Here is a 20,901-nt window from a genome sequence, read left to right on the forward strand (position 1 = left end):
TAAACAGTGGATAGTTTATTCCCAACTTTACATAATTGTTTCCCAACCTGTTCAAAATGCATCTTAAAACTATTTTAAGCAAAGAGCTGAAGCTCGTCTTGATGTACAGAGTTGATAAATTTTACTATGATTGATTTATTTCAAATGTTATTTCTCATGTGTGTGCATAACTTCACAGTATACCCAAAATGAGACAATAGTAATTTAGTGCCAAGTCTGTCCTTTCTGCACTGCAGGCAGATTGTGAACAGGAGTTTAGTGTTTGTCTAATGAATTGCCATATGTAATGAATATTTGGAAATTTTAGAAAAATTTCACACAAAAAAGGACAATCTGAAATTAGAACATTTCATCAAGCTGAGCTGTAATTCTGGATATAGATGAAGGGAGGAATGTTAAACTGTTACATTTAGCTTGGTTAGACAGCAATAATTGGATTGATTTAGCTACATATTGTATTTAAAATAACTTCATTGCTAAAATTAGGGTTACGTGTTGGTCCGGGCCAGGTTTAGGGTTAAGGCTTCATTTAACGTTAGGGCTGCTTTTCAACTGACTAAATTGGGAATTGGGTGCAGATTTGTATAGGCCTGGCTTGCATTTTGTGGTCCTGACTTGGTTTGGGCTTCATGGTACTTGGGTCGTAGAATGGGGAAGGTAACCTACTCCTGTAATACAATAGGTGATGGTAAAAAATCGTATGTTCAGTATGGTGAAACGGAAGTTGTAGTCTGTGATTTGATGTATATCAACCAGCACTAATCAAACACGGCAGTCAATGATGCTGAATCTTATTTTCCCACAGACACAATGTTTCAAGGGCCTTTTAATAGAACTGACCATAAACACCATATTTAATAAGCTGCATATATGTACCTTGTTATATGATAGAGCTACAATTAATATAGGTACAGTATACACTTACCTAAAGGATTATTAGGAACACCTGTTCAATTTCTCATTAATGCAATTATCTAACCAACCAATCACATGGCAGTTGCTTCAATGTATTTAGGGGTGTGGTCCTGGTCAAGACAATCTCCTGAACTCCAAACTGAATGTCTGAATGGGAAAGAAAGGTGATTTAAGCAATTTTGAGCGTGGCATGGTTGTTGGTGCCAGACGGGCCTGTCTGAGTATTTCACAATCTGCTCAGTTACTGGGATTTTCACGCACAACCATTTCTAGGGTTTACAAAGAATGGTGTGAAAAGGGAAAGACATCCAGTATGCGGCAGTCCTGTGGGCGAAAATGCCTTGTTGATGCTAGAGGTCAGAGGAGAATGGGCCGACTGATTCAAGCTGATAGAAGAGCAACTTTGACTGAAATAACCACTCGTTACAACCGAGGTATGCAGCAAAGCATTTGTGAAGCCACAACACGTACAACCTTGAGGCGGATGGGCTACAACAGCAGAAGACCCCACCGGGTACCACTCATCTCCACTACAAATAGGAAAAAGAGGCTACAATTTGCACAAGCTCACCAAAATTGGACAGTTGAAGACTGGAAAAATGTTGCCTGGTCTGATGAGTCTCGATTTCTGTTGAGACATTCAGATGGTAGAGTCAGAATTTGGCGTAAACAGAATGAGAACATGGATCCATCATGCCTTGTTACCACTGTGCAGGCTGGTGGTGGTGGTGTAATGGTGTGGGGGATGTTTTCTTGGCACACTTTAGGCCCCTTAGTGCCAATTGGGCATCGTTTAAATGCCACGGCCTACCTGAGCATTGTTTCTGACCATGTCCATCCCTTTATGACCACCATGTACCCATCCTCTGATGGCTACTTCCAGCAGGATAATGCACCATGTCACAAAGGTCGAATCATTTCAAATTGGTTTCTTGAACATGACATGAGTTCACTGTACTAAACTGGCCCCCACAGTCACCAGATCTCAACCCAATAGAGCATCTTTGGGATGTGGTGGAACGGGAGCTTCGTGCCCTGGATGTGCATCCCACAAATCTCCATCAACTGCAAGATGCTATCCTATCAATATGGGCCAACATTTCTAAAGAATGCTTTCAGCACCTTGTTGAATCAATGCCACGTAGAATTAAGGCAGTTCTGAAGGCGAAAGGGGGTCAAACACAGTATTAGTATGGTGTTCCTAATAATCCTTTAGGTGAGTGTATGTATGTATATGGCTAAATACATTTCACAAAGGATGTCTGTCACTTTGTCTGCTATATTTGTCTGCTATAAAGGCAGGATCGAGTATTGATCCGGAGCAGTGTGAGCCGAGCACTGGTCTCCTCATTACAACGCAACTGGGCTCAAAATCAACCGGGAGCCCTGATCCAGGATAGGATCCTTTCAGTATAAATAGTCCAAGGAAGCAGACTAACGGGGTAACCGTGAGTGTGAAGATCCAGTGCTAAAAGCAGGAACATGGGTGTAAATGGCAGTGTTGTAAGTTGAAATGCTGTCGAGGATTGCTTGTAAATAAATAAATCCCCAAATAAATGGCCCTCTAAATCCCTTGTATCTTTCGGGCTGGTTGCTGCAGAGAACACGGACACCAGCTCCTTTAGCGTTTCCTGATTGGCTTGTGTGCACTGCTGCTTCTAACAACCAACTTCACTTGAACAAAACGAACAAATCAAAAAGAAAAAAAAAAATGTATTCTTGAAAGCTGCGCTTCCTCTAAATGGAGCCAGTGGGCTGCGTGGGAAGTGGGAGTGAGGCACAATGAACGGGCTGCCCTGCGCGCTGAAAAGCACCTGCACTTGAACAGGCACCTGTCAATGCTACACCTTTCCTCCAATTGTCCCAGACAGGGAGCTGTCAGCCACCTGCCCCCTGAGGCCCTTTCCCTCTGTGGTGCCTGGGAGCCCCTGCCATCAGATTCTCACATTAATCTAATTAGGGAAGAAAAGGACACGAGAAGAGAGCCTTAGTCTATATCCTCATTAAGGCAATGACACAAGCTGGAGACAATGCCTCGAGTTCTTGTGCTAGTTCTACGAGCTAACTTTGGGCTAGGCCATTGTCATTATGTAGGACATTGAGATGACAAAACGGAACAACACACACATACACACACACACTCACGAAAGGAAGGGAGAGGAAGGAAAGGGGGACAAAAAAAAAAGGGCCGTGAGGGCTCGGACCATGAAGCTCTTGCTACGGTCTTGCCACGTGTGCACCAGGCTGAGTGAGTCACTGGGTTCTGCAGGAGCTGGGCTCAGCGGTGGACCCACACAAGGACACCAGCTTAGAGAAACTGCCCAAGGATGGGCTTGGGCGCAGTGTGCTCCTCGCTAGACACACAGCGCTGATCCCTTCTGTCACTGAGGGAGCGGCGCCCATCTGAGCCTCCACTGACCAAGCAGAACATTGCAGGTCCACTGTCAACACTGAGCCGCCAGACTGCACTGGATCTATAGCTATGCTTCAAGGTCGTTCTTCCCATTTTGTGGGAGTTGGTGCCAGAAGATGTGTTGTGGATGCTGATGTTGTTTTGTTTGTTTATCATTTTATTTCTTGATCGAGACACTTAACACATTTCTTTGATTCAAAATCTTTAATTTAAAAAGTTTTTTGGATATGTAGGACTCTCCCCTGAATTAGAAAGTTACAGCCACATACAACAACATTTCCAAAGAAGGGAGATGTAAAAAAAAGTTGGTCGCAAAGTGATTTGTAAAGTCTAGTTTACATAAGAGAACCGCTTAATTTGTATTGCGCAGAGAGTGACATTTCATTTAAACCCCTCGAAAAGAGTTCATGAAGTGCCCACAAATTAACAAATTTCACACTGGAAGAAGAAGAAGCTATAGAGTGGATACCAAGAGATTAAATAAGACTTAGAAGACAAACATATTAACCTGGAGAAAAGACGCTGTACATCAAAACAGGTCTTTGGGAGGCCATCACCCAGCAGTGGATAGATTTAGACTGATGATAATGTATATATAATTCAAGAACACTGAACGTGCAGAGATCTAATGAATCGGATTAAGGAATCGTGGCAAAGAAGTGCAACGGCAGCGTCACATTCTTCCTTAATTGCTTTCCCAAAGCCCTCCCCCCACCCTGCGATCACTGCTACAGGGGCTGTGAACTCTTGGGGGCTTCAGGTTGCATGTTACAAAAGATTTGAATACTCCAAGCTTTTGTACACTGAAACCGTTGACAGAAATCAGCCTGTGTGGCACAGTACAGCAGGACAGAGCATGTGTGTGTGTGTCTGGGGGGCAGTGGGGGGCTCCATGGCAAGAGAGAGGGAGAAGTAGCTCCATCAGCCCCCCCCAGCACCGTGAGTCTGGGGCTGGTAGAGAGAGGGAGAAAGAGCGAGACCCCCCCCCCAGTCTCCCTCTCAATGATACTCCAAAGTGCTGGTGTCAGTCACTGTGAGTGTCAGTGTCGCCCAGCAGGGACGAAGCACAGACTCTCTGGCCTTAATGGCAGCCGGCACCTGACAGCCCCCCCGCCATACATACTATATCCCCAACCCCCCCATTCACAAGCCCACATATTCCAATCAATACCACTTTTTTTTTTATCAATTCATTCATAAAATTTATTGAGATGTCATCTGCATTTTCAGAGGATACAGCCTTGACATGCCATGTAGTTAGAACAACTCTGAGCAGATACAAAACCAGGCCTTAAAGATACAACATTGCTACTGCTTACTGTTATCATATTGTAAGGGTTGTGTGTTAAACAGATACTTTTTTCCTTTGTTTATATTCATTTACTTTTTTATTATTATTATCTGCACTTAGTGAATACAATTCTGCTGAGGAACGAGCCGCCCACACAGATGCTCTTTATGTACAGAAATGCAATTTAATTTTTTTTATTATCTTTTTATTTTATTTTACACATTACTAGCGCATATTCATAAAACATTAAATGCTGTTAAATTTACCACCTCTTTATTAAAAACATGAAAAAAAGATAAATAGAAATGAAGACTTTAATTTACTTTTGTTAAGTTAAATAAGGATGCAGGGAGGCGTATGTTAATATTTTATGAATATGGACTTTTCTGTGTGATACAAAAGGGTCATGTGTAATGATCACTAGTAGTGTCTGTGAACACAAAAACATGCAGCTAATGTGATTTCTCTACAGTGTGGCAGGAGTCCCTTATCTGGTGATCCGAGGGTAGAGGATTATGAACATTTCGATAAGATATAAGCCAGCCTCTTCTGACCGACGAAGCAGCCGATATGTCCCAGGAAAGCTTAGGTGGCGCAGAGACATCATGTAGGTTTTGAATTCCACTTTTAAAAAGCAATGTTTATTGAATTAATCTTATTTATTAAAATAAAAGTTGAGAGAGAATGTTCAGTTTCTGAGAAGCAGAGAGAAACTGAGTTGCATGTGAGGTGATACCAGTGATGTCACACGTGGCATAGGCAGCTTGGCACAATAATTAGACACTTTCTCCAGGGCGTCCAATGTCTGTACAGTCACCTCACCAGGCTTTACCACGATTTTGCATTGCTCTCCTACGCTTCCCTGTGGATTTACCACAATATAACTAGAGTCAACGTTCATGAGGACGTTCCCAGGTGTTCTCAGGTCCAACGCCCTGGCGGGGGGACACTGGTGTGCGGCACTAGTGGACACAGGGGGAACTCCTCAGTCCTTCTGTCTTCTAAACCAAAGCAACACCAAGACTGATGCAACACAGCAGTGGACTCTGGGATGACCTCAGAGGAGAACACTTGATTGATTGTTTACTCAGTGTGATTTACGGCACGATGTAGGTTATACATTTATTTATTTATGTGTTCCATTTCAAATCTGATGCTGCCAAAGGGGGCTTTCTTAAGCCTAAGAAATATATTAAGTATTATTTTAAAATGGCAGGTCGGGTGCGAACACAATTCATTCTTTGGCATTGCTGTCGCACCCTTTCGCTCTCTGGGAATCACCTGAGGAGCACAGTCACACAGAGGACCTCCTGCTTATAGAAACGCTTGCAAAACCTTAAATTCTGAAATTCAACTATCGAGAATGAAAAGCAATATAATGATATAAGGACAAGGAATAGTAACAGTTAGTTTCTCATGTCTCTTACTGGAGGGACAGCACACAGGTGACTGCTATATTGTGGTGCCCTCATTGTCCACCTCAGCCAAACTACACAGTTCACGGTTACTCAATGTGTAAAATATAATGTGTGATGATGCGGCCCTCATCATGTTTTTTATATGTAGAACATATCGTGTTAGTGTTTTTAAAACCATGGCAGTAAATAACTTATAATGACAAGAATAATAATAATAATTACACTGTCTACACTGGCTCTTACCAATAATGTGGCCTGTCTGCCTAGAACCGACGTCCTGCCTTGTCCTGACATGAGGGGCGATGTCTGAAGTCTGCCTCTGTGCCTGCTGTAAACATGACAGATATCAGAGGAATCCCCCCAGACTGCTGCTCAAAGCTAATGTTCGGCGATTTGGGTTGTCTTTGTCCTGGGAGGGGTGTAGTGTAGACACAGATGCCCACTTCCTGCTGAAGAAACTCGAGGCTGCGTGACTGTGTGCTAAGCAGCCGAGCGGGAGAATCGAGGGAAACTTCATTAAAAGACTGTGTTTGACTGCTGAACACGTGACACCAAAAAACCCTATTGTAACAAACGACCAAAAGTGACGAAATCTGTAGAGAAGCTCTCGTTGTTCTTCGAAATAGAGCTTAATATGGCTTTTCATTTAGAAAATCTGTTTAAAAAAGTTGCATCTTCTCACAGGAGTTACGGTACTCCGTTTTATTTGTCGTACTGTGAAACCGTGCAAAAACGAGATGAAACAAAAGAGAAAAATACAGTACATCTGCCCTGCACGGTACCTCCGCCACACGCTGCCCGGGCCCTGCTGTACACGTGGACTGTGATCAGTTTCTAGGAAGGGACACGGGCAGAGCTCTCGTAGCACTTTCCAGTTGAGCTGCTTCTTGGTCGGGATTTGTCCTTGCGCTGCTTTCTCCGGAGGATCTCCTCTGGGAGTTACTTGGGCCAGTCCACTCTGGAGAAGAACGGGTGGGATTTAATGTCCTCGACACCGGCTACCCCTGCACCCAGCCTCTCCACCGGATTGAACTGCAGGAGCTGCCGGGAAGAAGAGAGGAAAGTATTGGTCAGCATGCATTTATCAATACATAAATACATTTGTATTTGTTTTAACTTGCACTTGCATTTATAGTTCAAATGAGAAGATTGGAAATGAGTTGTTGTGACTGTAGGAGCATAAAGGGTTAAAGTGGTGACTTTGCAGTGCATTAATCTACAGTGACATGTTGTGGTGTTTTTTAAAACACAGAAGACACTTTGTCGCTAAATACACATTCAGATCGGGAAGTCGGTTGCTACCAGGTGCTACATTTGTCAAGCCTGTTGCCTTATGATGTGGAGTAAACAGGCACAGGAATGCAAGTGCAGATTGACTTATATAAAAAGCACTGCTGTTCCACTCCATCAGCATTGTGTGTACAAGATCTGTTAGCTCATAAATCCTAAAACTGATGAAGCCTCCTTGTAACAGGGGTGTAATTTGTCTCAGATCCCACCCTACACTGTTAGTCAACTGCAATGCTTAAAATTATATAAACTCATTTAAATGTTGTCGCAACAGATATTAACATTTCAATAGCAGTGGGAAAAACATATTTCGATGCTGTGTAATTGTGATATTTTGGCAACCCTAGAAGCAACAATTATCTCAGGCTGTCTCCTTTAATATAATTGCATTTTTTTAAAGGATAGTGCATCTATATTGTGTTCTGTTTGACGCACAAGTTACAAATGCGCTCTGTACATTAGCCACGAGAGTGCTTTTTAATTACTATAGCAGATCCCTGGATCACTAATTATAATATCATATCTTCAATAATCCTCAAGTCTGCTTTTCCATTGAACTTCCATGCACCTTGAAACTGGTAGGAGAAGATCTTCATTTAATAAACTGTATGGAGCTGGGCCTTACGCAAGAAGCCTCTTCTCATAAGAATGTTTTCCCTCCTACGTATATCCCTATTAAATAAATTTCTGTCTATTAACGTCCTTTTTTATTTGAATACCGCTTTCATTAGTTAAATGTCTGGTCCTTGGGGATTTTCGTTCTAATTACTAAGAGGCTGTTCATAATGTAATCTGTTTGAAAGAGTACGTCTTGTGACTGAATTTCTTCAGTGCATCATTGTTATGGGTAAGACCACATTAGGCAGACATTCTGCGGAGAGGGCCATGCAGATTTTACAAAGGTTAACCTTGTGTTTTGAGTTTTTGTCTTAAGGAGAAAATGGCAGCCTTAGCCTTTCGTAGATCTAGATGTACTGAAAGAAATGAGAACTCAATGCCTTCCAGAAAACAATTAGTCAATACAGAAATGTATGCAGTGTCAGGTATTCTGCATTTAAAATTAAAATACCAAATTATCTATCACGCTTTGTCAAGTTTGTCTTGAATTATTATAAAAGCCTTTGAAACCAGTGATCAGAAAAGGCAATTTATAAAACAAAATCATAAATATTAAGGGTTCAAACCCAAAACAAGTTTTTATTCTAAAAGTACCATCGCTCATTGCTTTTACTAGCCAACTTCTCTGAGTGTTTCACTGATCTAACGCATAGCAATTTCAGTTAAAGGGATGCTCTGAAACGGCAGGAAGCGCAATGAGCTAGGATCTTACCGTGGGCCATTTCTTTGTGGAAATTCAGCAGCAATCTTAAAATATAAAAACGCAAAAGGAAAACAAGAAAACAAACAACAACAAAAAACAACCAAAACATTAAAAAAAAAAAAGCAATTTTTTTTCATCTCCTTTTCTGTTTGTTTGTTTGCCTACCTGCCGCACTAAGGATTTGGCTTCTTCTGACACATAGTCTGGCATGCAGAGCGAAGAGTGGCGATTGATTCCTGCCGGATGGCACTGACACAGCGACTGGGGAAGGAAACAAAGACACAAACACATTGCTCATCTCCTCATCCACCTGAAACACAGCCCTGAAATCCTGCGTTCTCTTCTCTTCTCTTATCCTTTCTTTATGTCTTTCCTTTTTTAAAAACGCTGCAAATCCTGCACATAGTTGTCTCTGCTTGTTCAACTGGTGCCATTTAAACCACAAAAAAAATTTTACGAACAAAGAAACAAAGCTGAAATGCTGGGCTGGCACTCAGGATGCCGGCTCAAGCAAGGCCTCGTTTTATGCATCTTATCCCTCTAAACGTGTTTACTACCCAAGCAGATTAATATGTGGGTTCATTTCTGTAACCTACAGGATGGATTTAATTAGGCACAGCATTGGCAGGATCCTAGGAGGCACTTTTAACATGAAATGACTGAAATGTAAGTGAAAGTGATAACGTGCACCTGTGTGGGAATGTGCTGAAGTGGCCACGGGAGTAAGTGAATCACGTATGGTGGGGAGGTATACCTTAACGACTACGACTTAACTGCATTTAGAGAAAGACCATTCCTTGTGTATTCGTGCAGCGACCTGCCCAACCCTCTCACACTCACAGAAAAGGTGAAGGCAGACAAAGGAATCACAGAAAGAACCAATATGGAAAACTCACGTATTTATGTTTATATTGTATTATAAATATACTACAAATTTATGAAAGCATGTTTTTATAAGGTACATGTGTGTGTAAAAAAAAAAGCTCAAATCAGCTTCAATTCTGAGCAGTGCTATTGCTGATAATGGTTGGGTCTTAAAGACTGTCTGACAAGGGCAACCCTGACCAGAGGCCCAGGGCGCTGCCGAGCCGAGTTAGTGCAGTGACAGCTGACTGGGCGGCCAGGGGGGGACTGGAAGGGGCACAATGCTTCACAATTCCGCAGCCTGCCTATGATACAGTGAGCCGAGGCAACAGGGAAGACTGCGGAGAGATTAAACGTGTTAAGAGCGACATGCCAGATTAAAAAGATGGTCCTTAAGAAGGCAGCGTTTATAGGCCCCTTTGTTTTCCAAAATATCAGGCCTAGTGATGTCAAAATTAATTCATTTCATGCTCTCTCTCTCGCTCGCTCTCAAGCCTGTGGGTAGTAGAGTATGAGTTTACACCCTCAGTCTCCGAAGGGTTTCATCATTGGTGGAGCGAAGTAATTGTACATAGCTCAAATAACCCATCCACGGCCACACGCAGTCTATCATTTTCTTCCCCCCAGGAGGAGAGCTCACACTGGTGTGATCGACATCTGAATATGCCGAGGTATTGGTGAGCCAGAGCCAAGACACACAGATAAAAGGCATGTCACGCGTGTGCACCCGGCAAACAGTAAGGCAGGGATGACAAATACCTGTAAGGAATAAACTGAGAAAGTCTACAAACGCCTGGTCTCTGTATCTGTGTGCATGATCTCGTTGACCATGAAAATAAATATACAGCAGTCATGTAACTGTCAATACAAACCGCACTCTACAAACCGTCACGTCAGTTAGTGGATCTGTTAAATACTCATGTGGACTATTACAATATCGTCTGGGAAACATGGCTGGATTCCCAGCATCAGTTAAGATGGCTCGAGGCAGAAGGGCCTGTCTTCGGATGCATGGAATGTGCCTTTCGTTTTGTTTCTGCGGCTGCTGTGCGTTAGGGTGCAGTTAACAATGAGATCAAGATTGGGAGACAGATGTTTATATAGTTTGTTCCACAGGCCATGTGGAAATATATATTAAATCCCTTCAATCAACGTCTGGAACAAGGTTAAGAACAGTATTCAACAAACATCATTTTACATGTTTTATGGTTTCATTTTTTTTTAAACCCTCCAATAAGAGAACATCACGATTAAGCCATTAAGTGTCCCATAAATCCTTCGGGATGTTAACTGAACTGTCACTGCAGGCAGCTGGAACGGGCATGTCTGATTTCATAGCGCATGGTGCAGCAGCCCTCACTGTGTACAGGGGCTTGGCATGGCTTATCAAAAGCAGTCACGATTCCGTTCTACCTTTTCGGACAAGCAGGTTTGTTGCTTGTTACAGGAATTGTATCCTGAGACTGACTGACTGAATTAATAAATAGATCAATACATCAATGAACAAGGAAATAAATACATAAACAAATATATTCTTCAGCTTCGGAGACTGAGATGACCATTTTTACTGGTGGTCATTTCCACAGGAGGAACCACAGAATCATTTAATTTTCTCTCTCTCTTGTTCTGTCGGTTCTCCGGGTGGACGCAGCTGCAGCCGAAGAATGGGACGGCTGCATAAATCAGAAGCCGGGGCCGCCCTTGCCCACTCCCCGCCCCCCGCGCCCTCCGAGAGACGGGGACAACCTTTCCCTGTCCTAGCGGATAACTTTGTGCGGGTGAGCCAGCTTGGATCACGAAATCCCAGACCTATGAAATAACCTATAAATCTGGCCTCTTCTTTTCCACCCTTTCGCTCTACCAGATGGAAGCAGCTGCCGAGACGTCTGGCTCTGAAATGTCTTGGCACAGCTGGAAAGTGCCAAACCGGCACGGGCGCCTGGACACGTATCCTTTGCTGTCTTAGCTCAAAGAGCGGAGGGAGGGGGGAGGGGAGAGGGGAGAATAGGAGAGAAGGAGAATACAGATGTGTGCCAAATTGCAATGAGTCCGCCCCCCCACCCCAGAAATAAAGTGCAATTGTCTAGATTTCCATCAACTTCTCAACTGCTTTTTGGCTAATTTTGTTACTCATCTACTATGTGCATTTGTGTGTGCAGACACAAAAGCCAAGCTATCACTTACTGCCTGTCTGCTCCTTGCTGGATGTGGTGTGGCATCAAACAAACATTACTTTTATATCAAAGCTGCACATTTTAATATGACTATGATCTGTAGATGGAATGAGGTCTTTCGGTCCTTGGCAGAAGTGTGGTTATGTTATGCGTGTGTGTGTCCATTTATTTACAAATGGATTTCAAATACTGAATGGACAGATGTTTAATCAATTTAAAGTGTTGCTATATGCTTTTCAATTAAAATAATTTAATTCCTAATCTGTATAATCCACAACTGTGTTTCTCTTGTAATATCCCTATTTTAGGATTAGTCCCGTATAAATTAAATACTCTTCCCCAAAAAATCTGCTATAAATGGAAAACACACATCATACAAAATTGTGCGTCTATTTTTTGGTGGGGGGCTCCTCTATTAATGAAATCTGTAGCCCGGTGGATCTTGATTGTGGATGCTGAATGAATGCTGGAATATCCTGTAGCCGATCAGATGAATATCCTTCTGAATTCCAGCAGAATTAATGTCGGATTCTCTTCCAGTCCCTCGCTTGGGTCTATTGGAGACTGTGCTAGTGAGTTACAAAGTGTTCCTGTGGAGAACATCTTTAGGGGGCTGAAAGACATCTGTGACTTGAACCAAATCCCACAACACTGCTTTTGCAGGAAGTTTTAAGTTTCACGAGGCATATTCTGTTTTATTTTTAAAGTATGTCCCTCACAGTTTTATACTGCAGGAAACCATACTGGCCAAAGAACCTGCTACTTATCTAAGATGTAGATTAAATTATAACAGCTCACAAATATAACTGGACTGACAAATATAAAAAAAGAAGACCTACATTCACACTTATTCTGATATTCTGATATTCTGATGAATGAATTTAAAAATCAAACACAATCATGTTCATATTAATTCATTAACAGTCCTGTCATCGTGCACAAGGCAGTCACCAATTGAGCTGTTTAAATAAACAAACCGATTTAAAAAAATTGAATAATAAAGAAATAACATAATGGAGACATTTGCAGGACCACGACGTCTTTGGAAGGAGCAACTTGCCAACCCACCTGCCTACAAAGATGCCAGCTGTACGATGCTGTGGAGCACAGTGACAAGCACCAGTTAATTCCAGCAACGCATTAGCTAAAGTTGGCAGTTTGCACTAGCAGAGTGAGGAGGGAGACGGGAAAGAAAAACGGTTCACATTCATTAGCAGGGGGAGGGTGTGTGTGTGTGTGTGTGTGTGTGTGTGTGTGTGTGCTGGGTTTCATATCACTTTCTTGATTCTTCACTCAGATGGTTATAGCGAGAGAAGGAATGCCAGCAGCGAGCCCAGACACCTGGTGATGTGATCACGCTCAGGCGGACAGGCCTGCAAGGCTGCACGGCCGCTTCAAACCCGTGCGCTATGCTCCACTTACCTTCCCTGTGAGGAGTTCAAACAGGATGGCGCCCAAGCTCCACCAGTCGCAGGCTTCTGTCTCCTCACATATGCTTCCAACTTCTAAGTAAAGAAACCAGAGGAAAAAAAAAACTAAAAAAAACATTCATAAGAGTCCAATCCACCAAGCTTATGCCTCAAGCGTTAGCGCGCACTCTGTTCACAGCGACTGCCAGCATAGACTGAAGACTCTGCGTTTCTTCTCCAGTTCAGCGCTGCCTGTGTTTTTGTGGCGGTGTCTTCTGAGCCAGGTACTAACGTGTTCTACCTCCCACTGCTTTTGCCTGCTCCCTTTCTTGAAGGGATTGTTATAGTTTTCACATAATTGCCTGTATCTGACCACTACTCATTTCTCTATGTAGTAAGCCCATACATTGGATTGTTTTAGTTTTTTTCCTGGTGTGTGTATGTTTAAAGCTTTAAACTCAAACTTTAAAGCTTGGAAATACTTTGTAGTCAATCCTCTAACGTAGAGATGGTTTATTTTTGAAACTTGCTGATTAGTCAGTTTACACTTTAGACCTTGTAGCTCTTACACAGTAGCTGCTGTAATTTGCTTTGTTGTGCCTCTTGGCATTTAGAAGTCACTCTGTAAAATAATATTTGGTGTATCGATTTATCGAAATGCTTAATCTATAGAAGGATGGTCAAGGGGATGGCTCAAACTCTCCATTGACATCAATTTGTTCATCCCTAGAGAGAAGGTCAAAATGACCACCTACACGCTGTTTGTGTATAGATTCGTCTTGCTGCCCCTCCGGGCCCCCGAGGATCTTGTGAGATGCTGATTATTCAATTATTCAAAAACAAAGAAATAAGCAAATAAAATAAAATCAAGCTGCCTGGACAGACTGGGATGGCCCATGGACGAGCAATGTGAATGTAAGAAACACTGCGCTCGCTCTGCCGAGAAGCCCAGGAGCCCTTATTAAATCTCTCCACCTCCTGAAGTCCTCTTCCGCTGCAGACCCAGAGGGTCAGAATGATGAGGGCGAGCAGGTTATGTCCAGAGAGCCTTGCAAACGTCCCCTGTAGCCCCGCTCTCCCTCTCACAGCTTTGATCAGCAGCAATCAGATCTCCTTTCTGGCGAACTGGACTTGCCGGGATAATAATACCAACATTTGCCAGCAGGTTCAACGCCGGTTGCTGTTAATGGGAATGTAGATGAATGCAGCTGGTCTGACGAGCACACAGAAATGAGCAAGAACTCTGCTCAGGTGTACCATGGCTGTCTTTTGGGGTTTTTCAGTAAGACTGTTCCCCCCCATGTAAACCTGCACTGTACTGACCAGCTATCAAAAAAGGGAAAACAGTGCTTTGGACACGCATATGCACATATAGTGTTGTTTGTTGAAGTGTAATAAGGGTTTCAGGTATGTTTAGGCTGCATAAGCAATCAAACACCAGCATCAAGCATGAAATGTTCAACTATGCTTTGGTTAAGAACAGTGATGATAAATAAAAACAGGAAAAAAGAATTCAGCCATGCAGAACTGTAACACCTTACAACACAACATTGTGCTTGAAACACTAACAAAGCGGCCAAGAGTCGCTCTCCAATCCAAAAACAAGGACAGAATCTTAAGAGGTAGGAAAGTCTTCAATAAAGAAAGAGAGGAAACAACAGGATTGTGATACTTTCCTATCTGACACCTTCAGCTCGCCATGACGGCACCACAAGTGGGTAAGTTTGAAGGAAAAAAGGTCAGAGAAAGGTAACACTTTGTCCTTCCAAGGCCAGACGGGAAGCAGCGACAAAATCCCTGAGATTCAGTAACGAAACAAAAAAGAAATGTGTTTTTGTTTGTGCGTCCCAGAATCTTTTAATCGCAGGAAGAAAACTGTTCTCAGCTGACTGTTAGGCTGCTCAGAATCAGTCTCATTAGATTATCAGAACCTATTGAAATGTCAGTAAACAAACAAAAAATGAAGAAACAACTGCATTTGAAAAAGTCTGGCACTATGAGAACCATTCAGCTCTCGTCATTTCATCTGCGCCGAGTTTCCTGTGGTACAGTGTGTCTCACTGCAGTTAGAGGACAAACAAATTAAATTAAAAAAAAAACGGGAGATAATATCTTTGTGTTTTGACAGAGGAATCGATCGGCACATCCTGCTGTAAAGACAACAAAATGTTTCAAACTGGACAAGGCAGCAGCAACACCATTTTGCCTGTGTGTAGCTCAGTGATGTGACGAGATAAAATGCACAGATTGTCAGGCTTGTGTGATAATACGGTGTGGATACATTTCACTGTAATATAAATCACTGGGGAGCATGAGCAAGGCTAAATTGAATTCAAATTGATCAAAATAGACTACTGTACTACATTGAAAACAAAAAAGACAAAACTGTACTTAAGTCAGAACATTGAGGAAGGAATTGTATGTGCGCAATTGATGACACACAACCTGCCATTTTACATTTAATGCAACACATTTAGGGGACCTATATTGCTTAATTGATGTCAAAGTATATATTTGTTGCTCCCCTCCCCAAAAAAGCATGGAGACATTAAAAGTACTTAGAATGTAGGCTATGTATCAAACAGCCATCTTACCACAAAGAGGAGCCCATTGTCTGGCATTGTTGTGGGCTACAGTGCATTCTGTATTACGCAAAGATGGTTATAATAATTATAAACAGAATACGAATATTAATCAACCCCCACGGTTCATGAGAGCATTCTGCCTCTTTCCGTTTTGTTTATTCTGGCTAAACAGATTCAGTCCTGCTCCTCCTCTGAAGTTTCAGATCATATGTGATTGATTCCAATGACATGTGGTTGACATTTAACTTCAAACTCCAGTGCCAACAATAAATACTTCAATAAATAACTGTGTGCTCTGGTGCTGAATCAGTGTGCAGCTTCCTATGACAATCTTTGAGACTTCCCATCCTGAGCTCAGGAGCCTGTGCAGACACCAGCACTGCCCAGCTGTAAGGTCATGAGGGAAGCCAGGTGGAGGGATGCACTGTGGAACCTGTCACACATGCCATTAAAAGATGGTGGAGTGTTTTCTGCTTGTTCGTTTGTCATCTTATTTTACTTTATTGTATTTCCCTCTGCCCCTTTTTTGTACTGGCAAGAGCACATCCTCCACGTCTACAAATCCAGCAAAGGGTCAACTGCCTCCGAACTACAAGTCCAGAAAAAAAACGAATATATATGTGTAGCTGATTGCAATGAGAGCAGGCTCTGTGCGTGTGTGTGTCTTAGCATTTACAGCAGTCCTTCCTTCAATCAGTGTTACTCAGCTGATTCATTTACTTCAATAAACAGTGCTCTTTAAACTATACTTACATATCAACGATGTATCCAGCATAGAGGAAACTAAAAAGGGTGTTACGTTGACTGCCACTGAACAGAAATCAATGACTGCAGCAGTACACAGCTACGTGTCAAAGTTCAATTCAGGACGGCTTGAACCCAACTGCCCAGTCTTGAATTTTTCACTGTACTCTAAAGAAGCAGAGTCTTCCCGTGATATTTGACATTTCAGCCTTCAGATCACAGAGAGCCCTTTGATGTTCAGGTCATCTTCTTGTATCTAACATAACATGCTTTTTCATTTATTGATCCACCCCCACATTCTACCCTACGTCGGCCATTGTAACACTTACAGAAGACACAAATAGAGGGAATTAGATTACTTCCAAGGCAGCATCATGTACATTTTGAGAGGGGGGGGATGGGGGGAGTGAGAGAGAGAGAGAGAGAGAGAGAGAGAGAGAAAGAGAGGAAAAAAAAAAAAGTTTCATGACCAGACAGGCTTTGTCAATTGCTTTCAAATCCATCACTGGTTGTATTATGTATAGTTTCTTCTTTTTAAAAATGGGATGGGCGCATTATGCTACTGACTAAGCCCACACAACGACTTTTAACGGTAAATGCTGTTACACAAATTAATCTTGTTGGCATCAATACCTTTGCCAATGGAACAAGACAGACCACAGCAGTAAGGAGCAGGGTGGCTGTCTTGTCAATGAATCATTTGCATGATAAAATATAGTCAAATCAAGAAAATGCAAAAGGGGAGTGGGCAGGAGAGGGGGGGAGTTACTGGATAGAAACATTTCACTGCCATCTGCGTGACCTGCCCAGACTTCTTCAAAATTGTACATTGTACATATTCATGCCTTTCACAATACACAAAAGGAGAGGCGAAGAAAGGGCCGATTCCTATCCAGGAGCAGTTTGCAGGCTCTTCTGTCTGTCTTTGTTGTGCTCTACATTTTCGCAGAGAGATCTTGGAGCGAACTGCGTTTCGAGGGGAAGGACAATCAGCTCTCCTCTTGCGTGAACAAACGCAGGTTTTTCTTTTTCCCGCAGACAGAGGTGAAAATGAACCCTCTAACTGTCAGGTCTCATTGCCTGTAATTTCCCAAGGTGAAAGGACACTCTTCTTCCTCTGGCTCTGTGCCGTGGGTTCAGTCTTGCATAACTGTTTAGGGAGACAGGACAGACAGCAAGAGTGACAAGGAGGTCAACTTGGAGACTCCTCAGGCCACCAGATGGCTTGCGTTTCTGTTTTTTTCCTTTTTCTTTTTAGGGGAAAAAATACCAAACAGAAGCAACGGCCTGAAGTCGTTCTTCTTCCCCCAGAATTCAAATTATTATTATTATTTTTTACTTTTTTTTCTCCGCGTGTGGTTTAAAGCTTGGCGGCTCAGCTGACTGGCGATTGGATACGATGCCCTTTCGCCTCTGGCTCTCAGTGGAGCTCTCCTTCCACCGCCAAGGTCACAAGATATCCACAGCGCACTGCTCTTCTCCAGGGGCGCGGGCAGCTCGGATTTAAAAGGAACGCTGTTTATTGTCACTGTGCGGTCGTGACCCTTGCTCAGGAGAAAGCTCCTGCACAATTAAAAAGCCAGTTTAAATCAGGCTCATTTACTTACATACGTACCGGTGTGATTGTGCCTGTGTATGTGTGTGTTTTTTATGTTTTCCTCTCTCTTTCCCTTTCTCTCCAGTAAAGCAGGACATTTACTGTCTCTCAGCAAGGTCAGCAGTCATCACAAAGGAAATTTCCTTAGAAGAGCTTAAGGGAAAACAACTATTATTATAAAAAAAGAAAAGAAAAGAAAAATAAAGCTGGTGGCTTAATTTTCAGTCTTGTCAGACTAAATGGTCATGAGTCCCTCCTCAGGGCCTGGCAGAGACACAGCGACAAGGCTGAGAAAAGGAGACCAAGACGTGGCCTCAGCACTTGTATCGATATACACAGACATCCTTTGTCTTCACGCCTTGTTAATCATAAACAAGTCACACAGTACTTACAAATAACTGTTTAAAAAAAAAAAAAAAAAAAAAAAAAATCCTCATGCCAAAAACACAAGCAACCGTTTTTACAGGTAAATCGCACTGATCACCTGCTTTACTTCACATTCTCTCCCATAACTGTAGCAAGCAAAATAAATAACAGGCAGTCACACAAAAAAGGGGGAAGGAGTTTAAGCGAAGTGATACATTCAAGTTTACAAATGATTGAATCCCCTCTTCCTCATTTAGAAGTGAAGGAGTTCCCCTGTCCCTTAAGAAAAATAGGTTTAAGCAATGAAGGGAACTATTCTTCTTCCCCTTAAGATACTGAAGGCACAGACCAGCTTCCCCAAAACTAATAAGAGGCATTGTTCGCAAAGAAAGCGGCTGATTGTGTCAAACGCCATGGAAGGAGGAGGAGGAGGAGGAGGAGGAGAAAAACTATGTGCAGAATTTTAACTCTTTACTCTGGATGAGGGTAAGACACAACTAACCTATATTGGAAGTATATCATAAAAAAGCCAATCCTTATGTTACTCACAAGCCATACTCAGCCCCCTTTTGGCTTTGTATTAAAAATAAACCGGGTACAGTGCAGATTTAATTCCTGCTGTGATCCATATATTGATGTTATATGTGCAAGTTTTATTTCAAGCGCCTTGTTTTAAAACATGCAGGTGAGCAAAAGAGCCCACCGACACTCGATCTCATCTGTCACGTTCCTTGTGATCTCGACAAAGACAGGCAGGCAGAGACCCTTTCCAAAAGGTTCACCACAGTTCACCTGCATCGTAGTTTGCCCGTCTACCCCTGGATTCCCTGTTCATGTGCCACACATGTCCCTGTGCTCGGCAAAAGTTCTCCACGGTCGGCACCAGGGTTTACAATGCCTGCTCCCGTCCGTGCTTTCCTACACGTTTCCTCTGGTTCTTCTCCGGCACACTTTTATAAGGGAAGAGCTGAAAGTTTGCCGCGGGGGAGGGGCCTGTGCTCTGATCTTGCGTTTCAAACGGCAGCTCCCAGGCTGCCGCTGCCGCCCCATCTGCCCTGCTGGCTCACAGCGCTCCACAGCGCTCCACAGTCCCTAACCCTTGACAGTGTCTGTCTGTGGCTGGATACAGTCATCATGTGAAAGAAAGATTACTGCAGTCTAATGAGCGTGCAAGTGAATTAGCCTCCTATCCCCACAAGAGACCAGTCTCTTTGGACTAGGGCTCAGGTGCTCCCTTTATGTCACAGTTTCTCAAACACTTTGACGCCAAGCACCCCCCCCAACAGCACACACACAACACCCCCTCCCTCCCTTCCTCCTTATGCACACACTTTGATTTCACAACTCCCCCCCACCTCTGTCCAGAGCCCCACGATTGCCTTCATCTGATATCGAAGGTAAACAGCCCTATATCTACACTGGTATCAAGGACAGAAAGACTGTGCAGCTCCAAATCGTCACCAACTTGTCAGCTTTCTCTGCAGCTCCTCTGATGTCAGACACCTTCTATCAAGAAGGCTCTTTTTTCTGGAGCTCGAGAAAATGTTCACAACCAAAAAACATCACAAACCGTGGCATAGATGCTGCTGGCACAGGTAGGCCCGTAGCACTTTACCCCCCTTTGACAACAACAACAACCATCTGGAAACCCAAAAGCTAAAACAGCATCCACATGCATGTAAGACCATACTAAACAGCCACACTGCAGACACTCCACTTCTAACATTTCATTCTTGATGTATGAAGAACGCTGTAGGTCTACATTGCAAGCAAAGACGCACACTAACACAGAGGATTTAACACGGCATCAGATCCAATCCCATGGCGCCACAGAAGACATTCCCAGGCCGCTCTTAACCAGCCCTGATTCACAGTAATGTCCCACAATGTCGGAGTTTTAAATTTCAGGCTATAAACAAAATCAACCACCAAGGCCGCCACAATAACTTCGCATTTTAGTGCTACCCTGATTACAGCTCTGTACCGCACAGGCAATTCAGACAAGAGCACCAAGGGAGATTTACAGTTTCTTAAGCACACACGACTGCCATTTAGGAGGGAAAAGGCTATTTAGATCGTCGGCAGTACTCCTCACAGAGTTAACACCAATCATCTGAGAATTAAAGCCTTGTTTTTTATGTAGCCTAAGGGGGCATTTATTCTCTCTCTACTCTACATTAAAAAGCATGTACTCTAAACACTAGATCTAGGTAAGACTAGAAAAAATTATCTACATAACTGAAGTACAAAGAATGAAATAAATTATTTCTTCTTTATTAAAAATTCTCAGTCAATTCCTAATAGCCCATATGAAGAAGCATCTGTATTTCGATAGCAAGTCTAACACCTAAGGACATAATGTCAAATAACTGCTAAGGCATAGCACTACCCGCACACAGAAAAATGGGGTGGAAAAAAAGGGGAAAATTAGTTAAGTTGATCTTACATATTCAAAAACTTTTTCTGCAGTGTGCAAAGTATATATGTGCAGACAAACTCAAATGCAGACTCAAC

At 42.8% G+C, this 20,901-nt stretch overlaps 1 protein-coding gene across 1 annotated transcript in view; it reads right to left on the reverse strand.

The window, feature by feature from the left end:
* Positions 1-6,724: 6,724 nt before the first annotated feature.
* Positions 6,725-20,901, reverse strand: part of rps6kc1 (ribosomal protein S6 kinase polypeptide 1) — a 53,549-nt gene continuing 39,372 nt past the window's right edge. The window contains exons 14-16 of the mRNA XM_066698040.1: positions 13,109-13,191; positions 8,814-8,909; positions 6,725-7,078 (exon numbers count right to left, since the gene is read on the reverse strand). Of these exons, the coding sequence (XP_066554137.1) occupies positions 6,977-7,078; positions 8,814-8,909; positions 13,109-13,191 (281 nt within the window). The 3' untranslated portion in view covers positions 6,725-6,976. The remainder of the gene's footprint in view (positions 7,079-8,813; positions 8,910-13,108; positions 13,192-20,901) is intronic.

This window comes from Amia ocellicauda, chromosome 1 (assembly GCF_036373705.1).
Source record: "Amia ocellicauda isolate fAmiCal2 chromosome 1, fAmiCal2.hap1, whole genome shotgun sequence".
Lineage (NCBI taxonomy): Eukaryota > Metazoa > Chordata > Actinopteri > Amiiformes > Amiidae > Amia > Amia ocellicauda.